This window comes from Diprion similis, chromosome 11 (genome assembly GCF_021155765.1).
Source record: "Diprion similis isolate iyDipSimi1 chromosome 11, iyDipSimi1.1, whole genome shotgun sequence".
Classification (NCBI taxonomy): Eukaryota; Metazoa; Arthropoda; class Insecta; order Hymenoptera; family Diprionidae; genus Diprion; species Diprion similis.
In genome coordinates, this window is record NC_060115.1 from 6,261,592 (window position 1) to 6,276,107 (window position 14,516).

Here is a 14,516-nt window from a genome sequence, read left to right on the forward strand (position 1 = left end):
CATTTTCCGTGATCCAGTCAATGAAACTCCAGACGCGAGTGAAGACGTCAGGTTCACCAAGGGCGCAGGGTGTTCCCCATGAAACAACTCCGATTTGTACACCGTCAGCGACGAGAGGACCGCCAGAGTCGCCCTGAAAGCGATTCCAAATGAAAAATCATAATTAAAAACATGAGTAGTTAAAAATTTTCTCTCAATAAATAAGGTGGAAAAAACAAACGTGACAAGCTCCTTCCCCAACGTCGGTGAGCGTGCAGATATTCGCGTCCGTGGTTCTGAAGCTTCTGGACAAACACCAACGCTGGTCGATAACGTTGAGAACGATCTGCTGCAGTTCGTTGGGAACGGTTCCAGGGTACTGTAGCAAAGACAAAGAAAACACGAATCATCTATTAAGACATCGCTCCACCTTTCGCGCTCCGTAAAGCCGAGTATGTAGGTACATGTAACATGTAACATGTAACCTCCGCGATCAATGGTTTGGTAATCATTTTTCTTCCTTCTTTTCCGTTAAGCTTCTCGGGGGCCTCGATATCGTTTCCACGATACAACCGCCACTAGTTGAAAGACGATTACAATGCGATACATGCTTCGTGTGCATGTTTCGACGATCAATTCCCACAGTTGGCAATACTCCAACAAGTGAGTCCGCGGTGAAGTAAGCACACGATGTTATACCATTTACTTCTGCATCGGAAGGACGGTCGGTCGAAAGTGGATTGAACTAGGGTTAGACGAGACTCGAGACTACTTACTCCATCGGTTCCCCATCCGGTTAGTACCGCGGGGTAATTGGCCTTGGTGAAGTCCTCCGTGGGTAGTAAAATCGGACGGATTTTCATGGTGTAAATGATACTGAGACCGAGCTCGACCAGCGCGATGTCGTTGCGGATTAGGAGCGGATTGTATTCTGGATGGACGATCACGCTTCTGGCCAGGTATGAGAGGCCACCCTGGTCAAGGGTGTTCGTTCCAACGACGGCTGACATCAGCACTGGAATGTACTGGTAGCTGGATTGCGAAGTAAGTTAAGTAAGTTTAGTCGAGAAATTACCATGCAAAGTTTATTATCAATCGTTTTGAAATTCGAGTGACACTCACGTCGTGACGCAGTGGGCGGCGGTCAGGATCCATTTTCGGTTGATGATTGAACCGCCGCAGAAATGTTGTCCGGTTCTAACATTCCTCAGAGATACTTGGTAGGGATAGGCACCATCAACAGCGTTTGATCCGCCCACGATACGGCCGCCGATACTGGCGCCTGTGCAGAATTCGAATAATTATTTTCGTGAATTTTGTTCGCTGAGTTTACGGGAGACCAAACAAATTTTCTAGCATTTCGGTGTGGAAATTAACTGACGTTGACGATTCGTTCATCTCTTACCGTAAGCCGTCGAGGCTGTGAGGGCTAAGATTATAAGACCGAGACGATACATGATGCCAGGAATTAATTAACAGCTATGATAATCGAATTCAACTTTTATACTCTCATTTTTTTTTAAATAATCAGATGGGACCGGTTTTGAGATAGACGAAAATCAAGTGGCTTTTATCGATCTTTGACGATTGTATCAAGTGCGAATTTTAAACGCGATCCCATCGACCTGTCATTTATAGGTACATTTTAATTTATTTTCTCGAAGACTTGTCGATCGAGATTCGATCGTCTGCTCGGTGTTTTATAATTAGCAATCATTACGCGGAGATATGTAACGATGTGTATAATAATTTTTACAATATTTGCAACCGCTTTTGACGAGAAAAATTCGTCAACAGAAATTGTATCGAATCACGTGGGATATCGATTGATTGCAAATATGTACGGGTTATTCAACGGTCCGTCAAATTGTTGTCGGGACCGGTAATTTGAGCTTGAAGCAGCTTTCGTGCTGACGGAATCGTCGTTTCGGGATATAGCGGGCTGATCAGTTTACCGATAAACGCCCGACCGGCCAGAGCTTAGAAGAAGGCGGATACTACTTTATTTTCCGGAAATGAGTTTCCCATACCCGTCGTTTACCGCCGTCCGAAAAAAGCTGAACAGATAAATAAAGGAAAGATAAGCGGCGGCTCTGTTTTCGTCGGACCCTTTCGAACACCGAACGGTGGCGAGGAGCCATAAGTGGTAGGTAATAGAAATCCACGAGCATATCGAGGATCTCGATATCGAATTCGATCCGAACAAACCTTCTCGCTTTCCTCTGATCCTCGACCTTTCACCTAATCGTTGAATCTAATTGATCGGCACAGCCGAAGCCTCGCGATCTATCCCTTTCCCTTATTTCTTCGGCCGCGTCGTTAAACCCTTGGTCTTTTTACGTCGTGAATAGCCCCGAAGTAGATCCAGTTCATGTTCCTACACGACTCGAAGAGAGAAAGAGAGAGAGAGAGAGAGAGAGGAGAGGATTAGTGATCAAATTAAGTGAACGAGCGAATTTCGTTCGCCTCGATTAACGGCTAATATCGTGAAATGTGAGAGGAAGAAGCGTCGCCGAAACGTTTGTGTTCAAAGTGACACACCGAGTGTCATTTGAGCCAAAATTTTGGTCTTTTTTCGGATCGTAGAGGGTGCGAATTTCCGTTGAAATCAAGGAAGTGTGACGGTGGCATTTCGCTTTATTTTCTCCCCTGACAAATATATGTAAGCATAACACGGGACACGAATTTTCGATCTTTATATATTCTGATGGAAGGATTTGCCCGAAGGGAAAATTTCCGCTAGGCTGACTGAAAACTTTCCGACGGGACTATAATGACGGTATTCTTCATACGCCACGCCGAGAATGGGGTGGAAATAACCGAAGACCACCCTGGGAATAACGGGAAAGGAACAGAGCAAACACACGCAACAATTTATCACCGCCGATAATGTATGTAACCTTTTGGATACGAGCCAGAAAAATTCTCTTCTTCACTTTTCTTTTCCTACTATACATATAGCCGATGCACGAGTGACGCGAAATTGCCATTTCCAAGAGAATAAAACGATATATCGGATATTTTTTTGCTTATGATATCGATCAAGTCACCGTTAAACACTCTTCTCGTCTCAGCTTGGCGGAATTTATAATCGTCGCAAAATCGAGGAAGTCTCGTTGCTTAACCGTCCGTCTCACATCGACTGTTTGCACCAGCTGATGCTCCAAACTTTGGCGGATCATCTCTTCCTAAATTAGCGATTATATTAAGTGCCGCCCGACGGAGAGAGCCCTGCGTTAAAATCTTTCTGACCGTTATTTTTCCCTCGTGTATTCGCGCCGGATTTGATGTTGTAACTTTTTGAATTATTATCTCCACCTTAAAGCCGATTATTCGGATCTTTTAAGGGGTGCTTTGGAATAACGAGTTTTCGTTATACCTCCGCGAGAATAGGCTAGTAAAGTATGACTTGAAATAATAAAGATTATATACGCGTTATTGGTACGATTTTTCAAGGAAAATACATTACGTCAAATTATATGTTTTCAATTTTTATCTCATATTGGCGTAGGGTAAAAATCTCGATCCGGAATTGCCGTGAGGAAAAAAAATATTTTTACAATCATTGAGCTGCGGGGGGTTTTTCATTCTTACTTTTCTGTAATTTTTCTCCCTTTCTCGTCTCTTATCGATGTACAACAATTTTCCCAGTGTGATTAAGTTCTACGCTTTCCTGCTATATTTTACCTTATTGAAATATTCAACGATGCGTAGTTGGGAGTTTGGGGCTAGGACTGACACTCGTGATGACCGGATTTTCTAGTGGTAAACCACTGACAAACTAACGCTTGAAACATAATGATCCCACCACTTTCATTCGACGTTCCAACGCTCTCACAGTCTGTGCTTTCATATCGCACGACCTATTTCGAAGAAGTACAATAACAGTAAAACTTCCCAAATGAAGTGAGCATTGTCTGATTCTATAAGTAATTCCTCTTCAGGTTCATTGGGTGTAATAATTATATTTCCTCGTTTTGTTTTCTTCGGAGACACGTATTGTTTATTAGACAAGTTAAATACATCCATAAAATACTAGTCTCATCAGTTCACGTATCCGTTTATCCAGTCAATGAAGCTCCAGACGCGAGCAAAGACATCGGGATCGCCAACGGCGCAGGGAGTTCCCCAGGAAACGATACCGACTTGAATTCCATCGGAGACCAGCGGGCCTCCAGAGTCTCCCTGAAATTTCATCACGAATTAGCAAGGCGCCAAGAGTCAGAATGATAAAATCCAAAGCCTGATGCATTGGTTACAAAAGTACTTGATAAACGCGGTCAACTCACGTGGCAGGCACCTTCCCCGGCGACGGTGAGGGTGCAGATGTTACTTGCGGAAGTGAGGATGCTTCTGGCCAAGCAGGCTTCCTGGCTGATGATGTTCAGGGAGATTTGTTGAAGGTCATTCGGAGCCCCGGTGCTTGGGAACTGTGTAACAATAAACAGATTTCGACTCGTAAATTTCGTGGTCATTGAATTCTCAACGCGTTGAAACACTCACACTGGTGCTTCCCCAGCCGGTAAGCGTTGCCGGGTAATCGGTCTTCGTGAAGTCTTCAGTGGGTAATGGAATCGGCTGGACTTTGCTATCGTAGACGATGTCTTCTTCGACCTCGATCAGTGCTACGTCGTTACGGATCAAGAGGGAGCTGTACCTCGGGTGTGGTATCGCTCTAACGGCTACGTAGACGTCGCCGCCTTCGTTGAGCTTGTTAGTTCCGACGACAACTTGGATCCTCGACGGGTTTGATTGGTAACTGTAGGAGAATCGGAATAAGTCCAATATCGTCGCTTGATGTTTGGTGTCCGAGATGAACCAGGCCATGGATTAAATTAATTCTCGTCACATGGACCAGTACTGGTCCAATGAAGTGAACGTTATCTGATTCGGGAGAAAACGCTGCACGACAACGTTTCCAACTTTTCACATGTAGGTACTCACGAAGTTATGCAGTGAGCCGCGGTCAGGATCCATCGCTGGTTGATGATGGATCCGCCACAGAAGTGGCTGTTGCTTATCCTCAACGAAACTTGGTAAGGATATGCTCCGTCTGCGGCGTTCGTGCCGCCGACGATACGGTCGGCGATACTGGCACCTGAAAAATTGGTATTATTATCAGAAAACGGTATGAATTCTTTGGAGGTTGAAGAGCAATTTGGATAGTCGTCGTGTTTGTACCGTAAGCGGTGGCGACAAGGGCCAAGACCAAAACTGCGAAACGGTACATGGCGTTGGCGGAACTATGAAGGTGTGCAGAGGCGAATCAGCTCGACTTTATTTATACCTGTAGTACCTTCGTCTGTTGTCAGAGGTAATCAGATAAAAAGTGAGAGATTGTCCAGATGGGACACTTTGGAGGAAGTTGACAACAAAACAGTCTGCAATCTCACTGCCGATTTATCACTTCATCGATCTTATCGCCGAACGTGATGCTAGAAATGATCGATTCGATCTTCCGTTTTCATTTCGACAAATCACCTCTCACTGTCAACTTTTACTATATATTGTTCAGCTCGGATTTCGCGTATTCGTGACTTGATGTTTTGAAACATCATGTTGAGTTGTAAGTATGAAATGTAGACAAAAAAAAAAAAAAAAACCTGGAAATCATTTATCGACAGGTGTAAAATACGATTTATCGAAAGGCAAAAAGAAAAAAAAAATACCGATCCCTTGGAAAATGTCGGCGATTTGAGTTTAAACTCTTTATTTGAACGGCGGTTGCCTTGCGTGTAAGCACTCGGAAGGTTAGCTTCGAGGTGAGAAGAATGAAACTCATTTTCTCGGGTTGAAACGAGATTTTCTCTTACCCCACGGCGTAATCTCCACGTCGATGAAATCGAAGGAACACTACTAGGCGGGGCCCGGTTCGGAACGGCTTTTCGAATTTGCCGGCAAGACGTGATCGAATTTGACGGTAATTTCGCACTTGGTAATTGGCCGCGATGTAGGCGGCGATCAGCCCGTCCTTTTCGCGAACTGGCGAATCGAATTGAACGGGATAAACGGGAATCAAGGGGCCAAAGATCGCCGTACCTCTCGTATACATTCACACACGGGGTGACGGCAGACGATGTTGAGAGGAAAATCGCGCAGCCTGTGAATCGGCAAAAATTATTTCAGCACTTTCCTAATTCTTTCTCTCCCGCGGGGTTATATACACGTAATTTCTTCCTGCTAAGATAAATTAATGATGTACACGTTTCTCGTTAACTCTCCCGTCTCTCCCGCTTTCTCTTTTCTCTATCCCGAAACCGCACGTCAGAAGAGATGCCCCGCAATTTTTTCGTCCAACCCGCATTTTTTTCCTCTCACTCGTTACCTTTATCTTCATTCCCCGTATTACGGTAGGTATAGTGCTTGAATAAATGCCTTCGACTTTTTCCCCCCTTACTTTTTACTCTCTTCTTTTTATTCGAGAATACCAGCGTGCAGCCAGCTGTATACTCGGGCAGTTTTTACCCCCGGGGTGACGGGAATCACACGCCCAGGACGAAATAGTCTTTGGATTAAACGAACGGGTAGCTGCAGTGTAGTAAAAGCCAAGCACTCGATGGACTGTATTTGAAGCATCCAACGATCGAGAGTAGGTCGGAAATTCTTTCCTAACAATTGAATGGCTAATTGATCCTCCAGGGAGAAGCATGAATTGAAGTAGAATTTTTTTTTTATCCATTCTTCAACACCTCGAATCATGCGTACGTCTAAAATAATAACCGAACAAAGTCTCGAGGGCAGAAATGAAACTGGACACGAGCCGAAGGCGTAACAATTTATTATCACAGTTCCTGGAGACGAGCCAAAGAATCTCCGCGGTTTCGTCGAGGTATCGCTTCTGCTTTCGTTCCTACAGCTAAATCGCGATAAATCAGTGTTATTCGTTGGGCGAGGAAAGTCGAATGTGAAATGTCTCTTGTCGTTTCCGGTTGCCGATGCTCGAGGGGAAGCCTCGAGTGGCTTGTCGGAGCGAGTGCCAACCTATTTCTTGATTGTCGGTTAAAATCTCACTGTTGTGATTTCCCTCCTGGCTTCTCTGCGACTCTTGACGGCTCGAGGTGACACGTGCCTGCAAGAATTATCTCGTCGGACGAGAGATTAGCCGTAGATTTGCTTAACAAATTTTGCGAATCGGAATTCCCCTCCCGCGAGACCCGCCGTCTTGATTTTCTCCGCTTCTTACCACCCGAGTATAAATTCCATAAATTCTGTGAACAATCGCCCGACTGTCGTTGAAGTAGGAAATCCGCATTGGCGTAAATAATTAGAGTCGCCGTAAAATCGCTGCCTTATACATATAACTCGATTTCTCCAATTTAATCGCCGAACTTTAGGCGTCGATCGAAACGCGGTCTGACCTGATTTTAGAAGAGAATCCCCAGTCGAATTTCGCTTTGTGTTCTCTGCAGGCTGGAATTAGGGGCAAGGGGGGGGTGGGGGGGTGGGAACCCTTTATTCGTCTGAAGAAAACACGACTTTCTAGGTCGTCGCGGCGGCGTCTGCTGTGGGGTGAAATTTGAAAATTAAAGACGACCGTAAGCGTCGGCACTTGTTGAAGCCAACCGAGGTATACGACGGAGCTATTCAGTCGTTCGGAAAGACAAAGCCGGGATTAGTACCGGAGTTTAAGCTCGAGATTCACGTCCGTCCGTCGTTCCTCTTTCCTTCTTCTCCTCCTCTCCTCCTTCTTGCTTCCTCCCCAGCTTCCATCCTCCTCTTCTTCAAAGAACGGCGTCGCCACTCGATTCGCGAATTTAACATGCAGTGACGTTTGTCAATTGTTTTTTCCCTTGTGAAAAACAGTGCGAAACTACCTACGTCTAAGATCGCCGACGTCGAGGAGCCCGGGTAAAGGGGTGAACTAAGGAGAACGAGAGAGAGAGAGAGAGAGAGCGAGAGAGGGAGAGGAAGAGGAACTTGATAACCATTGTGCGCAAGGCATCGAGATTTCGAGCCTCGAGCCTTGAGCTTTCACCGGGTACCAGATTACGCCCCAGGCTTTTTGGCAGGACAAAAACCTCTCTGTCTTCGTGGTCTACGAGGCGTTAAACTTCGCGTTGTTCTTCGTTATCTATACGTATAATATGTACACTAGAGTGGCGTAAAAATACCGAGTATTTTTTTTTTTTTGAGTCTCGTGTGACAAAATGTTAGTTTTTGATATTTTAAGAGCCCACTCCAAAGGACAGTTGAAAAAAAAAATTTTTAAGAGGTCGCTCCGCATTTTTTAAAACGTCAGAAATCGTACATCATCCAAAAAGAAATTGCGCTAAATTTAAGATGTGATCTAAAATCCCGGCACGTTTACACCAGACAGAATAAAACGCTGCGTGAAGTTTTCTCCTCCGAGTGGTTCCAGTTGTTGGTTTCGCTGGAAGTAGACGCAGCAGATTCCAGATACCACTCAGCCAGTTCGCCCAGGAGAGACCAGAGAGCGCAACGGCTCTCTCTCGATTCAATCTTTCTCTCTCTCTCTCCTCATTTTTCCAACTCCTACTATTTTCATCCGAGACTCTTTAACCCGGGTTCAGAAAGACAAGATAGTAATCTCCACCATCTGGCCGCGAAGCTCGTTTGATTGATGAACCTTTGAGGGATCTTGTTTTTCTCGCTCCAGTCGCGGAGATTCTCGTTATTTTCTCATCGCCGGACCGGAAGCTCGTGCGTTATATGTATATATATATATAACTAGAGTATTTCGGAAAAAAATAATTTACGATTTTCCACCATGGCACTAAAAAGTTTGTTTGGGTTAAAAGAAAGATTTCGTGAGAAGTTGAGCGTTATACGTTGTCTGGAAGATCGGACTCGTTTGATTTTTCACTTTCTTTCACATTTTTTTAAATTCCTGAAGAAACACGTTTTAGCACTTTTACTATCATTTCTTTCCTGACATTTATATTCAATCCAAAGATCACGATCCATAACACAACGATATATCATCCGGGAATCTCATTCTCCCAAATTAAAAGTTCGTTTTGAATAATAACTATTTCATGGGATTGAATCAAGAACGAAAAAGTTGTAAGACTGCACACTTCTCAAACATCAGCTGGAGACTTGATATAACAAGTTTGGTTTCCTTGTGACGTATATCGATACTAGGATTGATGTGAGCAATAATAAAAAAAAGGTTTTATTCACGATTCTTCATGAATTGAAAAAATTTATATAAATTTATATAAATTTATATAAATGAAAAATCAAATGAGCATGATCTTCCACGTAACGTAGAACGCTCATCTTCTGCCAGAATCTTTCTTTTGACCTGAACAAACTTTTTAGTGCCATTGTGGAAAATCGTAAATTATTTATAGACAAAACGCGAATAACTCTGAAGCAATTAAATGAAAAAAAATTAATCTATCAACATTTTTTCATCCCACAATCGCTGCAGTTTTTTTTTTCAAGACCAACACCAAGCTAAGGAAAAAGATAATTTTCTTTACAGAGAGCCAGCTTGCACGCGGAATGCAGACTGAGTCTCTTAAACACGACGCTGCTGTTTCGACGCAGGATAGTTTTAAATTTACTTCAGAGTTGCGGCACTGGCTGTGTTCACACGACACACAAGAGCTGCATCCCCAGGTAATTAGTGTTTTTACACTTGACCCACTACGAGACACTTTCTCGCACCTTATTTTCACTCACTCACACCCACGTACACCTATACAATATATAGACTCCCCGACCGGGTGAAGTTTGGGGGGTAGTTTATTGAGCTACTAGGAAAGGGTGTCCCTAAATCATGATTATCATTGTTTATTTACTTGTTGCAAAAATAAATAAATAAATAAATAAAATATACAGACAAATCGGTTGCCGTCTCATTTCATTAATTAGATATCAACTTTATCTGCACGGATTTATACAATCTGATCAACAGTATATCAAATCCGCGGGCAGACGTAACTTAGAGATTATTTCGATCAGTGATCATTATCAAGTGTTATGAATCGAAGCATCCAACAGCTGTGAACGCGTCACGCAGACGTTTGTCTATGACTGATTGTGAGGTTACCCGCAGTTCGACATTGACCAAACCAGATAACTCGCCTCGAACTAATCGCTCTTCTAATTTGACAAAATCAGTCCGCGATTATGTGCAATAATCGACTCTAGCTCGTCGAAGTAACAACAGAAATTTATTGTTATCCTGTGAAGCCTGGCGATATTAATTGAGGTTGATTGATTCGAGGGGCTTCGTTTAACTCTGGTATAATTTTTATACCCACTATACAATTTTTCGGTTATTCGGTGAATAATTTTGGAAGCTGGTGCGCGGTTGATGGCGCACACATTGGTGCTGCTGCAAATTACTCCCGAGGCAATTCCGTACATCCGAGTTAAATTATGACGTGTGTGTGTGTGTGTGTGTGGATATAGATATGTATATTCATTGGCCATGTGCTATTCAAAACTGAATCGAAACCTTTCGCGTATTCCGTGACGAGAATAAATGCCGATATTTCGCCTCGCGATTATACAGACTGCGCGACCGAAGGTTGAGAACGAAATTCATCGTCTTAGATTTTTATACCTATGTACCTAAGTTGGCATGAAATCTGGAAGTGTAAACAGAGAATTTTTGTCAATGCCCAAGTACCGAAAGCGGATAAAAAATTGTCTATTATAAATTCTTAAGTGCTGAAAAATTTTCATACGACTTGCTCCTCGATTTTCGAATCACGTGGTATATACTGTTTGTTCGTTTTCGCAGTTATACGAATCCTCCGTGCATTGCAATATGTATACAAATTCGGTTCACCGTTTAAGCGGCGAAGGTGAGAAGGGAGGGTTCGGAATAACAGAATTTTAATTAAATAAACTCGTCGAGTAACGCTCGGGGGCTTTCGAGTGGCGAAAAATAAGTCGCTGGTGAAACCGGAGAAGAATATAAAAATGAAAAAAATGCGACTATGTATATTATACATATACATGTATATATATATATATATATATATATATATATATATATATAAATATACCGAAAACGGTATAAATCCGTGCCCCCGGAAATTGTTTTTCTTATTTTAAACACGTTTTGCGGGCTCCGAGACGCCTCCCCGATTTCGAAATTAATTTTTAATTTCAATCCTCCGCGGTACCTACTTTATTTCGCCTCTTTCACTCGCCACTCTGAATCACTGACAGATTTCTTCAGCCTTTCAATTACTGTTCTGATCGGTACACGTCTACTAATTTTTTTCTTATGCCCATATAAATCTCAATTGATCGTGAATAAACGAAAATTATTTTCGATTCTCAGCGAGCTTTCGTGGGTTTATCATCCTCACATTCCAAATACATATAACAATTTCGCTATATATATATATATATTTGCAGAGCGGTCACTATCGCTTTTCAAACCAGTCAAAGAAAATTCTGAACGAACATCGAATTCACATCGATGTTATTTTTCACACGTTCTTCTCTCACATTTTTCCCCATGTCGACCGCAGATGCTGCCGTCTATTTCGATCGACGCGCATCTCTCGGACTGAAAATGAGTGAAAAAGCGTCATTCCCCGTCTCTCCCCCCCCCCCCCCCCCCCTGGTCCAGTGTCAATTAGGGATGCGATTCGCGACTTGAGCTCACTGTACAATGTGTAATCAAGGCATGCAGTGGCGAGAGCGCTTTCAATCGAGGTTGAACACCGCCTATTCAACGGGTGCAGGTGCGAATCGTGGGCACGTTACATTCCAAATACCAGCCAGACTGCGATCGCCTGTTTTCCACGCTTTTCCCTCCTCCTCCCTGTTTCCCTCTCTTTTTTCTTTTTCCCTCTATCCCATGTCAACACGTTTTGTGACAATAGAATTAACCAGGACTACTCTCGCCAACAAACCGTGAACAACACAAATTCGAGTACTTAACTCGAGGTTCGGGAACTCTGTGTATAATACTGTTCGTTGATGCAACCTTTTTGCTGCAAGGCTATTCAGCGAAGAATAAAGCCACTGCAATCACGAACGTCGACGAGTCAAAATTAGTCACGAATGTGCATTTTTCAACGGCGACGTTGAATGTGCAGATAGTCAGTCGACGATGACGATATAATCGTTGAAAACGCGAAACGGAATTCGGACAGTCGAAATTCAATGTTGCAGCTTGATTTACATTCGTCGTGTTACCTGGAATTTGCAATTTTGTTTGACAGTCCAATATCGAGGGTAAGAAACTTTTTCCGCGGGTTGCTAAACAGCTCTGTTTAACTAACGAAATTATATACCAACGATTCTCGTTTGCAGATCTTTGGCAGTTTCGGTTTGACTTAATTACTTTAAAAACCGAGCGATTAGTTTTTTTATCTTTGTTACAATTTCGACGATTAATTCTTTTCGATGAGTTTAATTTCTCACCGTAGAGTGATAGAAACGAGTTGATTCTCAGGACGAAAATAATATGGGAAGAAAAATCATTATTCTGAAAAATTTAGAATGACTTTCGAGGAGTTTGCTTTTCAAAATATTATGAGTATGTTCTTTTTTTTTTTTTTTTTTTTATTGTTATGACTGACTAAACTCCAGACCATCCGAAAGAAGTGAAGTAATAATTTTTCCGAATCATGCGTCGTTACTAACTTCAAGCTCATTCGATTTCGCGGTTCTACGAGTTCCGAAATCTTCGAAATCTTAAGCCTTTCTCGTAAACCTTCGCGAGCCATCGAAGGGCGGAAGAGGGCGTAAACATACAGGCAAATGTGTCCGGGTGACATTTTACTTCGGAAGAACCATTTCTGGGGTTTCAGTTTTTTTAGAAAAAAAAAAATTCTTTCCTCTCTCAGCGGAACGAGGATACAAGCGAAAGCAGAGCTCGAGAGAGTGAGAGAGAATTTTCTAGTTCAAAAAGAGATACGTCAAAGTCTTGAGGAAAAAGTTGTGTCATAAATCAGCGAGTAACAATAAGAAAGTCGCCCAAACTCTGAGAGCCATAGGCTCGGATCTTTCTCTGGGCGAGGCAGCGATCTAAACTCCAAACAAATCGAGCTCTCTCTTCTCTCCTCTCTCTTCTCTCCTCTCTCCTCTCTCCTTTCTCCAGCACGAGGCCCTCCTCCCGATTTCCTCAGCACTAATTTTTTTCTTCCTTTAATCCACCATCCGTTCCCCATTTTTACCTCACTCGAGACCTTTATTTGGGTCACTTTGTCTTTGATCGATCGTCACGGACGCTTGACTCTTCGCCAGTCAATTAATTTTCATAACTCAGCTCCGCGTCTTGATACTGACCTTTCATTATTCAATTTTCAAATCGATTTTCCGTCGCCGATATATACACTATCAATATTATAAGTTGAATAAGAAAATAACTGAATAGAAAAAATACCTTCTTTTTTTTTTAGGCAGTTCAAATTAGACAGTTAAAAAAGAACTTGCGGCTTGATATGAATTCGCAATTTTTATACAAATACGTTAAAACGTAGGGCTCGCCTCCCCCTTTCGGATTCAATATAGCTAGGGATCAAATAGTGATTATCCTCTGATTGGATGAATCTCGATATTGCAAGTCGGTGGGGTGGGGTGATTTTTTTCTTCTTTTTTTTTCTTTTTTTCACGGATTCTCATAACTCGACGCATATTTTCCCCGGGTAATTTTATTATTGGAATTCGGTTCATTGATATCGTCGATGTCGGAGGTTAAAGCCTTTCGCATACCGCAAACGATGCGTGATTAGCACGCCGTTTTGGGTGTATAATTTTTATAGCCAAAAACGTGTTACGTCCCGTGCCTTAAATTCGATATCGTGTGAAAATATAAAAAATTATTTTATATGAAACTGCTTCGCTATTAAATTCGCATTTTTAACGCCGATATTCTTTCGTCGGCAAAAAATGTTTCGAACAACACGCCGCCGCCTACGTGCACAAATATGATAGAACATAAGAGAGTGACGGGGCAAGGAGTAGCAAAACTTTGTATTGCTTGTCAGATAAATAGATATAGATATAGATATAGATATATGTGTAAACTGTTTATCCGGCTAGAATTTATTTTGCGACGTTAACTAAATATTATTATATCTCAAGACGCTTCGTCTTATATTCTTTTAGTTTCAGCGAAAAATAACAGGCTAACTTTTCGGTGAAAACTTCGGTTCCTTGTCTATACGTATAGATCGTTTTGCAGTTGGGGGATCTACTACGCATGTGTATATCTATACATACAGGTTAGATATATTTTACAAGTATTGTATTATGTAGCAGTTAAGTTGCCGAGATGACGGCTGTAGCATCTTTATTTCGCTTCGCTTCTTTCACTCGCGAAATAATGCATAAAGTCGAATACGAAGTCTGCAGAGGACCTCGAGGTATGTATTTCGACGGTAAGATCAATACGGGTGGGTCATTTTTTTTTTTTTTTTACTTTCTTTTTTTCGGTATTTTTTGCTTTTCACGCCCCAAGATTACGATATAAAGGATGAAATTTGACTTCAGAAATTTATTCACGTATAACTTGCAAAGATCGTCGACTGATCGTGAAATGATCATTTTATCGCGGTAATAAAAGGGAGGATATTTTTTCATCCCTTTCTCTC

At 42.3% G+C, this 14,516-nt stretch overlaps 2 protein-coding genes across 4 annotated transcripts in view; one reads left to right on the forward strand and one right to left on the reverse strand.

Annotated features, from left to right (window-relative positions):
- The window catches only part of LOC124412290, a 95,572-nt gene that overhangs the window by 36,352 nt on the left and 44,704 nt on the right, over positions 1-14,516 (forward strand). The window lies entirely within an intron of this gene.
- Positions 3,975-5,232, reverse strand: LOC124412292 (chymotrypsin-1-like). The gene is made up of 5 exons (XM_046892041.1): positions 5,161-5,232; positions 4,924-5,077; positions 4,483-4,738; positions 4,269-4,409; positions 3,975-4,164 (listed from the first exon to the last, which is right to left on the reverse strand). Exons 1-5 carry the CDS (start codon positions 5,207-5,209, stop codon positions 4,024-4,026), a joined length of 741 nt encoding a protein of 246 aa, XP_046747997.1. The 5' UTR covers positions 5,210-5,232; the 3' UTR covers positions 3,975-4,023.

Excerpts from the sequence above, each read along its gene's own strand:
- LOC124412292 (XM_046892041.1), bottom strand. The coding sequence starts at position 5,209 with ATGTACCGTTTCGCAGTTTTGGTCTTGGCCCTTGTCGCCACCGCTTAC. Across the intron at positions 5,078-5,160 it reads CCTTGTCGCCACCGCTTACG|GTGCCAGTATCGCCGACCGT; the intron begins GTACAAACACGA and ends CCAATTTTTCAG. Across the intron at positions 4,165-4,268 it reads CCGGGGAAGGTGCCTGCCAC|GGAGACTCTGGAGGCCCGCT; the intron begins GTGAGTTGACCG and ends ATGAAATTTCAG.